Source organism: Delphinapterus leucas, chromosome X (genome assembly GCF_059928025.1).
Source record: "Delphinapterus leucas isolate spDelLeu-1000000601 "Yukka" chromosome X, BTC_Dleu_Yukka2, whole genome shotgun sequence".
Lineage (NCBI taxonomy): Eukaryota > Metazoa > Chordata > Mammalia > Artiodactyla > Monodontidae > Delphinapterus > Delphinapterus leucas.
In genome coordinates this window covers 111977505-111997308 of record NC_143150.1, presented here as the reverse complement: position 1 = coordinate 111997308, position 19804 = coordinate 111977505, and the positions used below count along the sequence as shown (strand labels likewise).

The 19804-nt window shown below is 38.5% G+C and overlaps 1 protein-coding gene and 1 non-coding gene across 5 annotated transcripts in view; both read left to right on the top strand.

Moving 5' to 3' along the window:
• Positions 1–19804, top strand: part of POLA1 (DNA polymerase alpha 1, catalytic subunit) — a 308813-nt gene that overhangs the window by 56934 nt on the left and 232075 nt on the right. For all 4 annotated transcript variants that reach the window (XM_089904662.1, XM_089904660.1, XM_022560503.3 and 1 more), the window contains exons 21-26: positions 293–422; positions 915–1034; positions 2531–2630; positions 4239–4363; positions 10620–10769; positions 11184–11306. In XM_089904662.1, the coding sequence (XP_089760788.1) occupies positions 293–422; positions 915–1034; positions 2531–2630; positions 4239–4363; positions 10620–10769; positions 11184–11306 (748 nt within the window). The remainder of the gene's footprint in view (positions 1–292; positions 423–914; positions 1035–2530; positions 2631–4238; positions 4364–10619; positions 10770–11183; positions 11307–19804) is intronic.
• LOC115803568 (small Cajal body-specific RNA 24) lies at positions 3605–3734 on the top strand. Its single transcript, XR_004024302.1, has one exon.

The window sequence follows — 19804 nt, the reverse complement described above, 5'->3', positions numbered from 1 at the left end:
ATGTAATACGTATTTAATGGATGGATGAATGAAAGAATTTAGGGAGTTTTCAGATTGTATCTTTGTGGGATTTTTTTGTGTGTTTTAGAGAAGGGCATTGATTGGGACCAATGGTATGAATGAATTCCTAATTTCATACTGACCTTATTTTAAATTGTTTCCAAAGCTGCGGTGCCATTGCTCTCGAGTTAACTTATACCAAAAATTTTTTGTGATAGCTTATGAAGTTATGATTATAATCATTGTTTCTTTTAATTACTTGATTCTGTTTCATTCTTTCTTTTCTGTACAGTGACTCTTCTCATCTGTTGTACCTGTTGGAACACACCTGGAAAGATGCCAGGTTCATTTTGCAGATCATGTGTGAGCTAAATGTTCTTCCATTAGCATTGCAGATCACTAACATCGCTGGGAACATTATGGTAAATTTAACATAGAAAGGGGGAAAAAGCATTTCCTGTTGGATCCAGTGTTTTCTGGGGGTAGTTGTTATATGATAATGAGTCTAAATGCATGCTTATAAAATAAGTAACTTGTATTCTGAAAGCTGGGCTTCTTTTGTAAAATGAAGAACTGCTTGGGAGAAGGGGAGGAAAGCCAGGTGCAGTATGTTGAAATTTGGACGAACATAAGGACCATCTCTGACATCTGGATGTGTCTGATTTGTGGAATGGTCCATTTGGAAGTAAAGAAATAGCGCAAGTTGTCAGTATTTTAAGCTCTTTGTCTCATTTTAACCATAGTGCTTAAAGAAACTGCTAGAAATAATTTAGCACCTTTTTTTTTTAAAGCAGCCCTTGTTATGATGAGTGATTTTTTGAAGGAGGTGCTATGATTAAATCTGCCAACTCGAAGTTGCTTTTGTTTATTCTGGTTTTGAGCTCAAGTTTTTTTAAAAAACTTCTATTTAATAGTCTAGGACGCTGATGGGTGGACGATCCGAGCGTAACGAGTTCTTGTTGCTTCATGCATTTTATGAAAACAACTACATTGTGCCTGACAAGCAGCTTTTCAGAAAGCCTCAGCAGAAACCGGTGGGTCCAAAATTGTATAGTGTTTTGCTTTTTCTTATCCCCCCCTCTTATTATCTAGATAGCTGTTTTTTGGGGTTTTCTTTGCTGTGATAGTATCTGCTCCCCAAATAATTAATTCCCTGTATACTCTAGAAACTGTGTCACATTTGTTTTGTTGTTTTGTGTGGTCATTTCCTTCTTTATGTTTCTCTATACAGATAAAAATTATTTGTGAAATATGAAATTCTTTGAGGGAGGCATTAGGCCTCTCTGATAGGTGACCATACCTGGAAAGCGTTTTGCCTCGTTAGCCCTACCCAAGCTTAGATGCAAGTTGAACCATTTATTTCCTTGAACCTATAAGCCTTTATTTTTGTGTTGCATTGTTTCATTTTTATATTCTAGTAGGATTAAGGTCACTACAATCAGGTTTCTGAAGTGGCCTCCATCGCATTGGAAGTAAAACTTAGCTACTGTTTTATCAGCACTGCTAGTAATTGGTTCAGAATGGGAGTCGAATGTTAAAATGACCCAGGTTCTTATATTTGCTTGTTTTATGCACATTATCAAAATTAGTAAAGGAAGTATTAACTTATAGGAGTTTGACATCTGCTGAGGTATTGAATGTTGGCTATTAGTAAACTACTTGGGAAAGAATTTTCACTATATGGATGTACTTATTTTAAGGTGTCCATATTAATAATGAGAATAATGATAATATCTATATAAAATATTTTGTGCTTTTACATCATGAATGTTAGAGTAATGAATTTAAGAGGACTCTTAGAATCTCAAATTTTACATAATATGAATAGTTGAATTTTTAGTGTCCATTGATTTTATTTTATTTATTTTTTTAAATTAATTTATTTGTTTATTATTGGCTGCGTTGGGTCTTTGTTGCTACGCGCGGGCTTTCTCTAGTTGCGGTGAGCAGGAGCTACTCTTCATTGTGGTACATGGGCTTCTCATTGCGGTGGCTTATATTATTGCAGAGCATGTTCTCTAGGTGTGCAAGCTTCAGGAGTTGTGGTGCGTGGGCTTCTGTACTTGTGGCTCACGGGCTCTAGAGTGCAGGCCTGGAAGTTGTGGTGCATGGGCTTCATCGCTCCATGGCATGTGGGACCTTCCTGGACCAGGGCTCGAACCCGTGTCCCCTGCATCGGCAGGCGGATTCTATTCTTAACCACTGCACCACCAGGGAAGCTCTGTCCATTGATTTTAAAATGTGAAGTTCTGTGAATTCAAAAATATTTTAAAGTAGAATTTGCATACTTATCAACTCAGATATAGTGTTTGTTTCGGTAACTACCATGCTTGGCATTCATTAGGATTTATGAAAATATTACAATAACTGTCTTTCCTCAGAGGTAGGACCACTAACTAAAAGTAATGTTAGATAGAATGTTAAATAGAACTGTGTACTGCAGTTGCAAAGGTGGGGGGGGGGATCATAAACCTTCTAAATTGGTCCATTAGTTGCTGGCTGGTGAAGTTATCTTTCCATTTGATATTAGGGAGATGAAGATGAAGACATTGATGGAGATACCAATAAATACAAAAAAGGACGTAAGAAGGCAGCTTATTCTGGAGGCTTGGTATTGGACCCGAAAGTTGGTAAGGCAATGCAGTGGCTCGGTTTGCCCCTGATACTAAGGAACTTAATGCAGAGCCAGGCTTGAGAAACGAGAAGACCTGAGTTGTGTTTTGTAGGTTAGTGAATAGGTTTCATAATGACCTTATTTTCTCATGTTCATGCGAAAATCTTGTTTGCCAGTCTAACGTCGAATTAATGTGAATCTTTTGTGGGGTTTTTTTTGCTGTATTCCAAGAAAGCTTTATTTATGGACATAGAAATTTAAATTTTGTATAATTTTCACATATCATTGAAATAGTCTTTAAAAATTTTTTTCGACCATTTAAAGATATAAACACTATTCTTAGGTCATGAGTGGTACAAAAAGGGGGTAGGTTGGAGGATATGCTCTGTGCAGTTTGCCAACCTATTTGTCCTGTGGTAGGAGCGCCTCTGTCTTCTCCCATCTACTCTTGGGCTCCGCCTCTGCCCAGCGTGCGAGGGCCAGTGCAATTGGACAGCGAAGTTAAAGTACAGGCAGTAACTACCAAATTGAACTTTAACAAGAGAATAATTGCTTCCTGTAATCATGAATGGCAAATAAGATGTTTTGTGGTAAGCAGAGCTAGAAAAGATTAAAAAAATTTTTTTAAATCATCTTAATCATTTTTAAGTGTAGTTGAGTAGTGCTGTTAACTGTATTCACATTGTTGTGCAGGAATGAATGTCAATTTTATCAAGTAACTTGAACTCTTGAGTAGGAGACATTTTTGACAAAAGTGATTTTATTGTGAGTTGTAATGAGACAGATCACTCATCCTTTGGTGTTAGATAGATCTGGCCTTGAATTCTGGCTATGTGCTTGGGCTGCCTGTTGTAGCCTGCGTATGCCTCAGTTTCCTCTTCTTTAAAATGATGGCAAGAAAAATACCACACAGAGATTTAAGGAATAATAGTACCAGACACAGAGTAAGCTATCAATATATGCTTGCTGTTGTTATTATTGTCTTAATTGTGGACATTTATTTTTATTCAGTTTCTTCTCACGGTGAAGATAACTCTTTGTAAATGTCCTAGAGAAATATAGTAGCTTTCTGTTCACCCTTTGCAAGTGAAAAGGGTGGATCGTTCCACTGCTGACATTTATGTGTACATCTCTTGTCTCATCTTAGCAGTTTGTGTACAGGTAAATGGGCTGCCTGTTTTTATTCCCTGCAGGTGTGATTGTAAAAAAAATGTATAACCACTCACTGGTATAGCTCATGAAACATTTGGGGAGTGGGGGTGTGGAGGGTAGGTGGGAAGGAATGCTTTCTTGAAGGAGAATTTAACAGCATTTTTTGGAAATGGACATGGTACTTGTCTAAAGTAATTGATATGGGAAGGTGTTTGCCTATAATAATGGCATACTTTGGCGACTGCTGGGATTTCAAGGCGAGACAGTATCTCTTCTTTCCTTTTCTTTTGTGACCTGACTCTTCACTCTAATCCAAGTCATTTTTACAGAGTGGTAGTTGACTCCTTTTTTCCTTTTGTGTACCTCACAGCTCTGGATAGTATATCGTTTCATAATATGTTACTTCTAATATGGCGTTTTGCCAAATCTACTTTTTTAAAAGACTTTTTGTAACGGGGCTTTTTTCTTGCAGGTTTTTATGATAAGTTCATTTTGCTTCTGGACTTCAACAGTTTGTATCCTTCCATCATTCAGGAATTCAACATTTGTTTTACAACAGTGCAAAGAGTTGCTTCAGAGGCACAGAAAGTTACAGAGGTTTGTATTCAACTGGGAACTCTGGATATTGAGATTAAAAGTAGTGCTTAAAGAAGGAAGATAACCAAAGGGCTCAGTGTTCTAGTTTTTCCTCATAAAAGATAACACTATATCCTTTTTCAGTGGTCAAAAAAGGGGGGAGGGTTGGGTAGAAGGAGACTCAGACTGGTTCTGTATCTTTTATCTAACAGCTTTATTGAGATGTAACTCATGTACTCTGCAATTCACCCATCTAAAGTGTGCGATTTAATGGCTGGTAGTTTATTTGCAGAGTTTGCAAACTTCACTACAATCAATTTTAGGACATTTTCATTATTCCCCAAAGATACCCTATCCCTTTTAGCTGTAACCTCCCTCAATCCCTTCATCCCTTCCAGATCTAGGCAACGACTAATCCTTCTGCCTCTAGATTTGTGTATTTTTGTACATTTCATATAAATGGAGTCATATGTGACCTTTTGTGTCTGGCTTATTTCATTTAGCATGTTGTTTTCAAGATTCTTTCGTGTTGTAGTATGTATTAGTACTTCATTCCTTTTTATTGCTGAATATTCCATTGTAGAGATATATCTCACATTTTGTTTATTTTAAAATCAGATTGTCAATTTATGCAAAAATGCCTGCTGGGATTTTGATGGCACTGCATCAGATCTGTGGATCAGTTTGGGGAATATTGCCATCTTAACATTGTTAAGTCTTCCAGTCCATGAAAATCGAGTCTTTCCATTTATTTAGGTCTTTAATGTGTTTCAAATAGGTTTTCTAGTTTTCAATGTACAAGTCTTGCATTTCTTTTATTAAATTAATTCCTAAGTATTTCATTATTTTTGGTGCTATTGCAAATGGAATTGTTTTCTTAATTTCATTTTTGGATTGTTCATTGCAAGTGTATAGAAATATGACTGATTTTTTGTATATTGATCTTGTATCCTGCAACTTTGCTGAACTCATTTACTAGTTGTAATAGTTTGTGATTTCTTAGGATTTTCTATATACAGGATCATGTTGTCTGTGAACAGAGATAGTTTTATTTCTTTCTTTTCAATCTGGATGCCTTATATTTCTTTTTCTTGCTTAACTGCCCTGGCTAGAACCTCCAGTACAGTTGAATAGAAGTGGCAAGAGTAGACACCCTTGTCTTGTTCCTGACATTAGGGGAAAGCATCTAGTCTTTCACCAGTAAATATGATGTTAACTGTGGGTTTTCCATAGCTGGCCTTTATCAGTATGAGGCCATATCAGTATATCATCAGTATCAGTATTTTTTTGAGTGTTTTTTTTATCATGAAAGAGTTTTGGATTCTGTCAGCTACTGTTTCTGCGTCTATTGACTGTACGGTTTTTGTTCTTTATTCTTTTAATAGGATGTGTTATATTGATTGTAGAGCCATCCTGTGTCCCTGACATAAATCCCACTTGGCTTTGGTATATAATGCTTTTTATATATCACTGGATTTGATGCGCTAGTATTTTGTTGAAGAGTTTCTTTCTGTATTCATAAGGGCTATTGGTGTGTAAGCTGTCTTTTCTTTCTCTTAAATTAATTTATTTTTAATTTTGGCTGCATTGGGTCTTCATTGCTGTGTGCGGGCTTTCTCTAGTTGCAGCGAGCGGGGGCTACTCTTTGTTGTGGTGCACGGGCTTCTCATTGCAGTGGCTTCTCTTGTGGCAGAGCATGGGCTATAGACGCGTGAGCTTCAGTAGTTGTGGCTTGCAGGCTCTAGAGCGGGGAGGCTCAGTAGTTGTGGCACACGGGCTTAGTTGCTCTGCGGCATGTGGGATGTTCCCGGACCAGGGCTCGAACCAGTGTCTCCTGCATTGGCAGGTGGTTTCTTAACCACTGCGCCACCAGGGAAGTCCTGTAGTTGTCTTTTCTTGTTATGTTTTTGTCTGGTTTTGGTCTTAGGATAATACTGGCCTCATAGAATGAGTTGGGAAGTATTCCCTCCTTTTCTGTTTCTTTGGGAGAGTTCGTGAGGGATTCACTTTAATTCTTCTTTAACTTTTGCTGGTGAAATTATCTGGTCTTAGACTTTACTTTTTTTGATTGCTAATTCAGTCTCTTGTTACAGGTTTATTCAGATTTTCTATTTCTCCTTTGGTCACTTTTGGTAGAGTCTGTATCCTTCTAGGAATTTGTCCATTTTGTGTAGGTTATCTAATTTGTTGGCATAAAATTGTAAATAGTATTCCTTTTTAGTCACTGTTATTTCTTTAAGGTCAGTAGTGATGGTCCCCCCTTTTATTCCTGATTTTAGTAATTTGAGTCATCTTTTTTTCTTTGGCAGTATAGCTAAAAGTTTATCAATTTTGTTGATTTTTTTTGGCTGTGCCAGCATGTGGGATCTTAGTTCCCTGACCAGGGATCAAACCTGCGTCCCCTGCAGTGGAAGCGTGGGGTCTTAACCACTGGACCGCCAGGGAATTCCCATAAATTGTGTGGTTTTTTTTTTTTAAAGGTCAATTCCCTGGGTTCTAACCAAATTTTATTGTTCTTATTTGTCACGGCATGTGGGATCTTAGTTCCCCGACCAGGAATCGAACCTACGCCCCCGCACTGGAATCGTGGATTCTTAACACCTGGATTGCCAGAGAAGTCCACTGTTGATCTTTTCAAAGAAGAAACTTTGGTTTCCTTGGTTTTTCTCTATTGCTTTCCTGTTCTCTATTTCATTTATTTCTGTGCTAATTTTTATTACTTCCTTTTGGTTTCTTTGGTTTGGTTTGCCCTTCTTTTTCTAGTTTCTTACGGTGGAAGGTTAGGTTATTGATTTGAGGTCTTCTCTTTTAATTTAGATATTTACAACTGTAAATTTCCCTTATAAGCAGTGCTTTAGCTTCATCCTGTAAGTTGTGATATGTCACACTTGGCCTTTTTATAGTCAATCCCCTCTTCCATCAGTCAGTCATTGATCTGACTTCTATTACCATAGCTTAATTTTGCCTGTTTGAGAACTTCATATTAATGGAGTAATACAGTATGTACTCTTTTTTTTTAATTAATTTATTTTATTTTATTTATTTTTTACTGCGTTGGGTCTTTGTTGCTGCGAGCAAGTTTTTCTCTAGTTGTGGAAAGCTGGGGCTACTCTTCATTGTGGTGCGTGGGCTTCTCATTGCGGTGGCTTCTCTTGTTGCGGAGCATGGGCTCTAGGCGCACAGGCTTCAGTAGTTGTGGCTTGTGGGCGCTAGAGCACAGGCTCAGTAGTTGTGGCACACGGGCTTAGTTGCTCCGCGGCATGTGGGATCTTCCCCAACCAGGGCTTGAACCCATGTTCCCTGCATTGGCAGGTGGATTCTTAACCACTGCGCCACCAGGGAAGCCCTGTACTGTTTTGTATCTGGCTTTTTTTGTTCAATGTAGTGTTTTTGAGATTAATCCATGTTATTGCAGTATTAGTAGTTCTTTCATTTTTACTGTTAAGAAGTATTTCACCCTTACCTGTTCCCCTGAGATGAGCATATGGATTATTTTCAGTTTGGGGCTGTTATTAATAAAACTGCTGTGAACATTCTTGTACAGATCTTTTTGTGGATGTGTGCTTTCATTTTAGGGGGGGTAAATACCTAGGGAGGGAATTTGCTGGGTTGCATGGGCAGTATATGTTTAATTTGATAAGAAACTGTCAAATTGTTTTCCTAAGTGGTTATACCGTTTTGCACTCTTACCAGCCATGTATGTGAATTGTTCCCCTTCTACTCCAAACACTTGCTATTTTCAGGCTTTTAAATTTTGGCTGTGAAAGCATTTCTTAATGATTCTACTCATTAAACATCCTCTTCAAAAGGATCTTTTTGAATTATCTCACATGGATTTTAACTAGTGATCATTCAGTCAACAGTTTTATGTAGGGCTTAATAACTTAATGTGTGGTTCTTCGTATATAAAGCTTATACAATTGATTGTCAGTAGGGAATTTGATTAGATTTGGTTCTCCAGCAGTAAAAGATGTAAATTAACCTATTATCTCTGTATGTTTTTCTCTGCTTCTTTGTTTATGGGGCAGAAGATGTCTGTTTGCCCTCTAGCTCCTGAATTTACATGTCTTTTGGTTCCAGCCACATGCTTGGGGGCTGTTTTTCAGTCCCAATTCCATATTCCCAGAAGAGAGAATCTTAGAGGCTTGCCTAAGTTGTTGAACACACTCATCCATCAGCCATGACCACAGGAGTGTGTTCACCCCGTACAAATACGTCTGCTGAGGATGGGCCCTTCTGTGGGACTGGAGGATAATTTTACAGAGTAGGTATTGAGTAGACATCCCCACAAGGTAGTGAATACATTCGGTTAATAATATTCTTCGGGCTTTGTCCTGCTGCTGTGTCAGTATTAGGATGATTATCATTATCCAGCGCCAACCCCCCCCCACCAACCCTGCCCCCCGCCACCAGTTTGTTTATTTGAGCTTTCCAGTTTGGATTTTGGATATGAAAACATTTCAGAGTTGGAAGGGACCTTAGAGGTCATCTAAAAAATACTATACATGTAGCAGTTTATGGGTTCCATATCATTTTCCTGTGCAGTGCCTCAAGTCTTGAGAACAGCTAGTGCTGGTGGAGCCAGGCCTGGACTGTAAATTTCCTGACTCCAGATCCTTTCCGTTTCCTTTTTATTGCACCTCCATAGTTGCTGTAAATAGATTGGAATGTGTACCGAGATCTCTTTAATAGGTGTGCTGTCATCATCTGCTCTATTGGAAAACAGTAATAGTCCCTGTTACTGTTGTGAGATTGTTCATTTGAAGTTATTGATCTTTATAAAATCAGACACTTTGTAAAGACTGCGTTATCAAACGGCATTGACTTGACATACTTTAAGCCAAGAGGTTTATTTTTAATTTTGAACCTTTGAAAGGGCAAATGTGCCTGGCTTTTCTTGGCAGCCTGTTAATAGAATTAATGGAGCCTTGAGAAAAATGGTCTAATGCTTTCCCTGCATTTTCCTGCTGTAAATTTTAATATAAGAAGACTGCTGGTTGCTTTCTTAAAATGTTGCTGTTTTACTGATTGCAAAGCAATTTGTAAACAAAAGGTACTACATAAATACTAAGAAATATACATGTATTAATTTTTAGAAATGTCATGGCCTATTAAAATATGGGCTCCAAATTCCTAAAAGAAACCTGCTGATTTAGGATTTATTTTTATTTTATTTTTTTTAAATACTCTGACTTCACTCATCAATTACATTTTTTTTATTAATTAATTTATTTTTGGCTGTGTTGGGTCTTTGTTTCTGTGCGAGGGCTTTCTCTAGTTGCGGCAAGCGGGGGCCACAGTGCGCCGGCCTCTCACTATCGCGGCCTCTCGTTGCGGAGCACAGGCTCCAGACGCGCAGTCTCAGCAGTTGTGGCTCACGGGCCCAGCCGCTCCGCGGCACGTGGGATCCTCCCAGACCAGGGCACGAACCCGTGTCCCCTGCATCGGCAGGCAGACTCCCAACCACTGCGCCACCAGGGAGGCCCCTAGTATTTATATTTTTATCTTTCAGTCTAAAACATTTACAATAATTGCTATGATTCCCCATAGTTTAAAAAAATTTTATAGCATTTTGTTTGCTAGTACACAGGACTTAACAGTAGCTTAGCTGCTTTTTTATCTTTTTTTAAATTTTAGAGACCTCTCTTAGTGTTTTTATTTATTCATAAATTTATTTATTTTATTTTTGGCTGCGTTGGGGCTTTGTTGCTGCGCACGGGCTTTTCTCTGGTTGCAGCAAGTGGGGGCTTCTCTTGTTGTGGAACACAGGCTCTAGGCACGCAGGCTTCAATAGTTGTGGCGCACGGGCTTAGTTGCTTTGCCCGTGCACATGTGGGATCTTCCCGGACCAGGGCTCGAACCCGTGTCCCCTGCGTTGGCAGGTGGATTCTTAATCACTGTGCCACCAGGGAAGCCCAGTGTTTTTATTTTAAGAACAATTTCCCCAAACATATTGTTCCCCAATCTTGTTGAAGGGAGGTAAGGAGCATGTGTAAAAATTCATCTCTTTAAATGATACCTACATTTGTCAATAACTAGACGGGGGAGGTACTGGGAATGATGGGCTGAGAGAATTGGAGGAGAAGAGGGCAATGTTGAGTTGTTCTGCAGCCCTCTCAGCTTTTTCTTCTACCACCCACACTTTGTTGACCTTTACTTAGACAAGAAAGTAGCTTTTCAAGATGTGATCACGGGGTAAGCTCCCACAGTGTATGATTTTGGGAATTCATTTCATGAAATTTTGATTTGTCTGAAATGTTCATCGTGTGTTCATCAGGATGGAGAACAAGAACAGATCCCTGAGCTGCCAGATCCAAGCCTGGAAATGGGCATTTTGCCCAGAGAGATCCGGAAACTGGTAGAGCGGAGAAGACAAGTCAAACAACTAATGAAACAGCAAGATTTAAATCCGGACCTTGTTCTTCAGGTATCTCTTTCCACTCAGCAACCTCTGAGTGACAGTCTCACCTTTGAAAATTTGATTATCTAGGAGTGATTTAAACTTGATGCTGTGGGCAAATGCATGTGCTTATTTTAAGTTGGTGGGTAGGAAACCATTCAGAAACACTGTATGCCTCAAAATACAAGGCACGTCTATGTGCAGAACTGTATCTGAGCAACATCCTTCTGACTTCTGGGAACTTTGGAGTGTGTGTTTACTTGATTCTAGGAGGTCAGGGAATCATGGATCTGGGAGGATGGGTTGATTATGTTAAGAGTTCTTTTTTTCCAGGGTTATTGCGGGTTTCCTCTTCTTATTGGTGAGCTAGAAAGCATCTAATGTAATGCTGAAGCACCTACAAATACTTTTGTTTGTCTTTTGTCCTTATGTGGCCTGCAGTATGATATTCGACAGAAGGCTTTGAAGCTCACGGCAAACAGTATGTATGGCTGCCTGGGATTTTCCTACAGCAGATTTTATGCCAAACCACTGGCTGCTTTGGTGACATACAAAGGAAGGGAGGTAAATGGCGTAACCGTCCCATATCTAAAAATGAGAGTATTTTAAACTAAACATGTTATGGGGTAGGAGAGCCAAAAAGTTTATTGCCTAGTTATACAGCTTCAAGTATCCCTTTCTTAGGACAAATTTGAGACAGATATGCTTTTTAAGTAAGGATTCATTCATTCGTACATTTTGTGTGCGTGTGTGTATTTATTTATTGAGCATCCGCTGTGTGCCATGGATTATTCTAGGTACTGCGGATAGTGTTGAGCAAGACGAAAAAAGTCCCTGCATCGTGAGGCTCACATTCTGCCTAGGGCAGGGGGTGTAGAGGGGCTTGGGGTGGGGAGAGCATCATTCGGGAAAACAGAGTCTAAATAAGTGAATAAACAAATACAAAACATAAGAGAATATGATAGAAGTAATGCTGTGCAGATAAGTAAACAGGGTGGAGGGCTAAACAATGTTAAGATGGCTGGCTAGTTTAGCTTGGTCAGGGAAGGCTTCTTTAGGAGCTAACATGAATGAGAACTAAGCGACATAAGGGAGCTAGTTTTTTTTTTTGCAGATATATTAGGTTGGAGTGTGAGGGAAAAGAAGAAATCAAGGAGGATGCCTCCATTTTTGTCTTCTAGCTGGTTAGCTAGTAGAACCATTTATTAAGAAGGAGAAATCTGAGGGAGAAGGATTAAGTTTTATCTTGGATTTGTTACCTTTGAGGCTTGTAATAGATCTGTAGGCATGTTAAGTAAGGCATGATCTGTAGGCATGTTAAGTAGGCAGCTGCATGTATCAGTTCAAGTCCCCAGTGTCATATACATATGATATATACTATATCGGGACTGGAGTTATAGATTGAGGGTAATTGGTTTTAGAAACATGGGCCAGATACCAAACAGATTTGAGGTACTGTCTCTTTGTAAACACTAAAAGCTTCATTTGCTTTAGCACCACGTGCATGGCTTTTCCTTAGTTTGTAAAAGAACGGTTATGTTAAATATTATATTCCATTTAACTCCAGTAAAATACTGATTTCTGTCAGTGGATCTAAGACTACTCGGTCTTATGGAGGTAGTGGTTATGGGCAGAACGCTCATGCTGGGAGTGTGAACTCAGAGTACTCTTAGAGTAGAGTTCGGCACACTGCAGCCCATGGGCCCAATCCAGCCCGCCACCTATTTTTATAAGTAAACTTTTATTGGCACACAGTCATACTCATTCGTTGAAGTATCATCTATAGCTGCTTTTGCAAGTACAGCGGCAAAGTTGAGTAGTCAAGGTGGAGACTTGCATGACCTGCAAAGCCTAAAATAATTACTATCTGGCCCTTTTCAGAAAAAAAAAATGCTAACCCCTGCTTAGAGTCTAGATCAGGACTATCTAATAGCACTCTGAGATGATGAGAATGTTCTCCATCTGCAATACCCAGTGCAATAGCTGCAAGCCCCAAGTGGCTAGTGAGCACCTGATAGCTGGCTGACGAAGTGGATTTTGAGTTTTATTTAATGATAATTAAAATAAATTTAACCTCACATATCCACATGTGGCTAGTGGCTGCTGTATTGGACAGTGCAGATCTAGCTGGCGTGAAACGAACAGGATATTGAGAGGTGCTCTTCTGTTGGGAGCCCGCTTTCACTCCGCTGAGGGCACAGTGAGGAAGGACACTTGTATTGGACACCAGCATTATGCGAGAAGCTTTCAGATGCATTATTTCCTTAAGACCCCATAAGAATCAATCGATAGAGGCAAGAGTGTTCCGGTTTTGCAGATGACGAAGCTAATAAACTGAAAGAGGTGAAGTGTAACAAGTGACTTTTTTGGATGGGAATCCAGCTCTTCCTGACTGTAAGGCTTTTGCTACATGGGGGTTGTCTGCTCCATCTCAGGATGGCTCTCCTGTTGCTTTATATTCTGCCTCTTATTCCTAGAAGAACGTTTTTTTGATACTCATCTCAAGACATAGGCCTTTTTTTTTTTTTTTTTTTTGCAGTACGCGGGCCCCTCACCGCTGTGGCCTCTCCTGTCGCGGAGCACGGGCTCCGGACGCGCAGGCCCAGTGGCTATGGCCCACGGGTCCAGCTGCTCCGTGGTACGTGGGATCCTCCCGGACTGGGGCACGAACCTGCGTCGCCTGCATCGGCAGGCGGACCCCCAACCACTGCGCCACCAGGGAAGCCCGACATAGGCCTTTTTTACTTGAGAAGATACAGGTGTTTTAGGGGCTCATTGAAGTGAGGAAAGGATGTTTTCAGTTTCTTTGGCCAAGTTTACTTTAAAATTATTTAAATTTTATTTCTCTGTATGTATCCAGTGGCTTCTGATAGAATACCATCTTATTTTTGTATTAGGAAGTGCACTCACTATGCCCCAACTGGGTGATAATACATGGGTTGACTATTGAGATTGGATCAAGGTTACTCTTAAGTTTCTCATGAGAGGCAGTAGTTGACAATTTACTCCCTTGGAGAGTGCCTCTTGCTGTTGGGAAATCCCTGTTGTTACATTTTCTGCATTGGCTCAGAAATCTACAGGCTTGAAAGGGCACTGTTGATAATGGTAAGCCCCAAATTTGTCCAATAATCTCCCCCACTCCCCTAATCCATTGTACTTTAACGGCAATATTTTTGTTTAGCTCGATTTTTAATGGGGAATTTAAACTCAATTTTTATTTTTCTCTTATTTAAAATATAACAACAAATCTTTCTAAACTATTTTAAAAAAACCCTACTCTTCCCACTAAAAAACAAAGAACTTCGGACAAATCTAGAAATAATCATATGTGATTTAAGTTCTTGGCTTCTGCTTCCCTTTGTCTCTTTCCCCTTTGCTCCTTCCCACAAATACAAAATACAACGGTGGGAAATGGACCTTTAAAGTAATGTGAGGTTAATGAGAAATAATAATTACACAGTTGCTTCCTGGAAATCTTATTCTAGAAGAGGATTCAAAGCCACGTACAGAAATTATTTCCTATAATAAAAATGATTGTAACGTATTGATGATAATTATTAGCACTGGCGGATGGAAGTATTTTATGTGATAATCTGTCTTTGGGTTTACTGTTTTTTTCCGTACCTACTATTAGGTCTTTGTGAGTTCAAGCATCTCTTGATTATTAGAGGTAGGAGGAGCGAAGTGTAAAATGAGAGTCAGTTTGCCGAGCTTTTGGAATATCTTTGTAACTTATCGAACTTATCTTTTTTGTACTAAGAGTAGACCAAGTAATATAGTAACCTGAAAATCCTAGAAGTTGATTGCTTTTAAAGTCCTTGTGGGATAAATTAGATTAAGGTTCAATTGGAAATTAATGAGAAGGAAACCTGGTAGCATGTTGCCTGAAAAAGATTATAAAATTTTGCACTTGAATATAGATTAATACACAGTCTGGGGAGGCCTTAACCCCCCCCCCGCCCTTTTTATTTTTAAGTCTGTTTTGTGTGTGCTCAGTTTGTTGGAATCATGCAGGTTTGGCTCTGGTGACCTAATAATTTCTGTAATCAAATGTATTATGGCTGCTAGGGTACTCAGAGTAATTACTAATTGTACTTTTAAAAACAGGTTTATAATAAAAATGCTAATAGTTGTGTCAAATGGACATCAATATTGTCTTTTCCCAGGTATGATCTTTCACACTTAAACTCTTCTATGATTTTTAATTGCTCGGTGGTAGAGGAATTAGTTAATGGTTAAGGAATTGTATGAGGGACCTCATGGTGTGCAAGTTATTTAAAAATAATGAACTCAATGTTTCCAGAGAAGTAATATGGAAACCTAGTTGACAGATAACTCGAAAGTGAGTCTATATAAATACCATCTGTATTTGTGTTTATTCTCAATGTATGTGTAGGGAGACATAAAAAAGATACTGAGCAAGTTGGTAGCAGTAAGTGGACATATATTTTAAATCACAGAGAAAACAGACTAGGTAGTCAAGTGACTGGTGTGGTAATTGAACTGATTTTTCACTAGATGGCGATAGACACCCTGAGATCATTAATCAATTAAGGGTTTTATTCTGTGAACAATAGTGAAAGGCATTTAGTGACACAGATCTGTCCAAATTTTTGACTTTTATTAATTTTGAAATTATTAAAGGACCAAAGGATTGTAATAGTCTAGTGTATTTAGTGTTTAAATAGTGACAGTCTTTGAATAAAAAGTTTTATTGATAAGAACAATCATTTTATGTATCATAGCAAGCTAATTCTTCTATCAGAGAGCTCAATTCACACCTCTGGCCATGGGGCTACAATCCATGACTCCCTTGGTCACAGTATCAGGCTAATCTAAAGAGAACTGAAATGATTTTGATGTGTAATTTTGCCTCTTTGAATATGTTGGGGTTTTTTTGAGGGATTTAAAACTTACTCTATACTTATAAGCATACTCATTGCATAATCCTTAGTGTAATGGTAATATTTGTCTTTATGGAATAATTACTACTTACTGACACTGGTATTGTCTTATTTCTGCACTCTGTTATTTCTGTGCCCTTGAGAAAATGATTTTTGGTCTGGATTTCTGATTGCATTTTAAAGTGAATGCATGCTCTCATGTTTGGGTGTAGAGCCCATGCTTTTTCATTTTCTCACCCAGTAGGCTAAAGTGAGTCTTTGCCAGCCTGCTTGTCAATCAGTTGTAGACTGCCTAGCTTTCAATTGTGTTTGGAGCTGAAATTTGTGCATTTAGAAAATGTGTCCAAATCATTGCATGAAAACATTGCAGTCAAGCCCAGGGCAAGCCTTCCTGGGAGTCTCTTGGCCATGTGCTAGCACCTGTCAGAAGCCCTTCAGAATGGCCCTGGGATGGAGGGCTGTAGCCTTTGTTGATGTCAGCGGCAAAAGAGAATGAGTGAATATACAGAATCTTATAATTGAGTGCTAAAGGAGACTTTCAACTTTATCTAGAAATAAGCAAAAATTTCACTTTTCCAATCTTTTTTCTTAAAAAAGCCTAGTTTTAAAAAATTAAATGCAATAAAATATTGTAGAGACAGCTAAAGACCCTTTCCTCCCCACCGTCACTCATTTTTTTCTTTTCTTCTTCCAAGGTAACTGCTCCCTCCGGGTTGGTTTTGTCCTTTTTGCCCAGGGATTTTTGCTTTTACAACAAATACGTGTACCTATACACGTGGTGCCTTACAAGTTTTTACCGTTTATGTGTCATGCTATCATATTTTTTGCAGTTTGCCAAAAGAAAAGTATGGGAAAATCCCTACTCTGTATACCAGTTTTTAAGTATGTCCATGTTGATACATTTTTAGACTTGATTTATTCATGTTACCTGTTGTGTAATATTTCAGTGAATAAATACAGCACAGGATATTTTTTATTCTCCCATTGGCCATCTTTTTAGCTTTCCTCATTTTCACTTCTTTTACTTTTTTGCTGTTGCGAATGGTGCTATAGTAGACAGTGCCACATGTGCGAGAGTTTCTCTAGCGTATTACTAAGAGTGGAGTTTGCACATCTGCAAGCAGTATGACATGTTATTGGTAGGAGCAGTCATTTAATTTATCATAGCGAGTTAATTCTTTCAAATAGCTAAATTCATATTTATGGCCATGGGACTACAATACATGACTCCCTCAGTCACAGAATCAGAGTTTAATTTAAAAACAGTTGGGAATAATTTTGATATACAATTTTACCTTTTTGAATTTGTTGTTTATTTTTCTACTGAGGGATTTTTAGACTTCTTAGATACTTGTAAACATGCTTGTTGCATCATCCTTAGTGTTCCACACCTTTGCCAGCATTTGTTATTATCAGAATTAAAAATTTTTGCCAGTCTCATGAGTGTGAAATGGTATCTCATTGTGATTTTAATTTGCATTTCCCCAAGTATTAGTTAAGGTGAGCATCCTTTCATGTGTTTTAACTCTTCAGTTTTCTTTTTTTCAGTGTGATTTGCCTGTGCGCATATAGGTCCTATTTCGCTGGGTTGTATGTCTCTTAGTATTTCTTCTTAGTTATTCAAAAGCTAGTTCTTTTTTGGTCATTTTTGTTGCAGATATCTTTCAGTCTGTGACTTACCTTTTTAACTTTATTTGTGGTCTTTTCTTGTGCAGAAGTTTTAAAATTTATAGTCAAATATTTGGTTTTTTCCCCCTTGTACACTGTGTTGTTTTTTTTCTTAAGAAACCTTTCCCTCCTTCAGTGACATAGACATTCTCTCTTATTTCCTTCTAAAAGTTGCAAGCTTTGGCTTTTCTTATTCAGGTCTTAAACCCTTCTGGGAATTATTTTTAGGGATCGTATAAGTTAGGGATCTAACTCTATTTGTCTTTTTGCTTCCTGTGGAGTTGAACCTATTCTTCTATTCCAGGGGTCGAGAACCTAGAACTCCAGGGCTAACTCCTGTCCACTGCTTGTTTTGTGTAAATAAAATTTTGTTGGGACACAGCCACACCCACTTGTTTATGGCTGCACTTGTGTTCTGTTACAATGGCAGAATTGATTAGTGCCCAGAGAGCCTGAATGACCTGCAAAGCCTAAAATATGTACTTTCTGGCCCTTTACAGAAAAAAATTGGTGGACCTCTGGTCTAAAAGAGAGTCACGTATAATAGAAAAGTCACTCTCATTTCTAACAGCATCAGTCATAGTGGGTGCAAGTAGAGGAAAGTACACTCTAAGTAGTAAGAAGGAAGGAAAGCAATCTTTCGGACATCTAAAAAAACATAGATTTTCAAGTTTTATCTGTTTATATTGTCATATGAGAGCTTCTCATAGAAGCAGAGCGAATGTCTGTGACTCCTCAAGTTGTATGTGACATTTTATGTGTCTGTGCATGTGTGTGCTTTTTTGGGGAAAAGGGTGCATAGCATTTAAGAGATTCTCAAAGGGCACCATGATGCAAAAATGCTAAAGAACTGGTGGCTCTTATATTTCTTCATTTCTGCCCTCGTAGGTTGAGGGGACACTTTAGTCTTAAAAACGTATGATTTTGTTACCTAAAACATGGCAGTATAAAGAATTTTCTTGCCAGACCAGACTCATGGAAACTGTGTGGGTGGTAGGAGGGGAAGAGTTCTGTCTCCAGGATTTAATAGCTACCATTAAGACTACTTTTAACTTCAGCTGACCTACTAATATTTTGATTTTTTTTTAATATAAGAAGATAATTTCTCTTAAGGCTGAAAGTGAAGGTTTAATATATTTTACGTTAAAAAAAGCAGTATCCTTTTTCAGTGGTTACAGATTACTTACCACTTCGAAGTTGTTTACATTATAATATTCTAAGCCAGAGAAACTTTAAATTCCGTTTTTATTGTTGTATTTCAGGGATGTTTGGGTTCTAAATTCTTGGCAGTTCTTCATACTATTCAACTTTATTAATTCATATCTACTAATTCAGAATTGGTGGTAATTCAGATGTAATGAGTTGAAATTCTTCATAGTACAAATTAATAGCAAATTTAGAGCCGAGGTTCTTTTTATATACCTTTAACTTCTATAGAAACACCTGTTTTCTGTCAAGTAAGTGGCATCTTAACTGCAGATTATTTATATGGGTGAACTTTTACTAATTAACATCTATATTTGCTTGTCCCTTTGTCTGTATCCTTTCTGAAATTGGTGAAAGTAACGTTGGTAAATATAAAGCTAAGAAGATGAAACACCTTGGAGATACCCTGTGGAAGCCCAGTTCAAATTATGATAAATTAGACCTTCAGTAATTTGAGAGAAATGCAATGACAAAAAAATTTCAAGTATATAGAATAATCTATGCTGTATGAACACAGTATTGCACTCTATAAATAAGTGGGTTACATTTAGGCCTGGTTTGAATTTATGTACTACTTGAACACACATAATATTTCTTTCAAAATGGCTAAAACTTTAGACTTTCAAAAAGAAATTCAGAAGAACGTTATCCCTCTCTCTTAATGTTTGGAACCTATCCCCTCCAAGATGCCTGGACATCTGCCTTCGTGTGCTCTTTGGGTTTTGAACGTTGCAATGTATAGGTTTAGGAGCAAACAGGCGGTTGATGTTAGAGGTAGCTGGGAAGAGGGAGACAGGGTCAAGTCCTGCCTGTGAACCGGGCTGGGTCTGTGAGCAAGTCTTTTGTCAGAAAGAAGTGCCTCGCACCCGTCCTCACATGTACCTCCTGGGTGTCAGCGGCGGTGACAGGTGGTCCTGGGGCTGTGGGGGCTGGCCTCCCTTGTCTTCAGAATGCCATAGTTTATTTCATTAAAGAAGGTGGAATTTACTTATTCTCAGTCTAAATTAGGGTCTTTTAAAAACCCACATGTTGGTAGTTTTACACCTAGATTTCGTAATGGGTCTGTAAAAACTAGTATGAATACTTAAAATTTTTCTCTTAATTGACCAAAAAAGGAAAGAAAAGAAAAGCCTGCAGCCTCAAATTGTTTCTATATTCTCCAGTCTCTACTTGCGTTTGGTTTGTCGGGGATCACTATGTCTGTATTTTGATGTCCCCCACCCCCACCCCAGCACCTAGCCCCGTGCCCCACAGAGTGTGTGCTAGTTTGCTGTGACTCTGGGA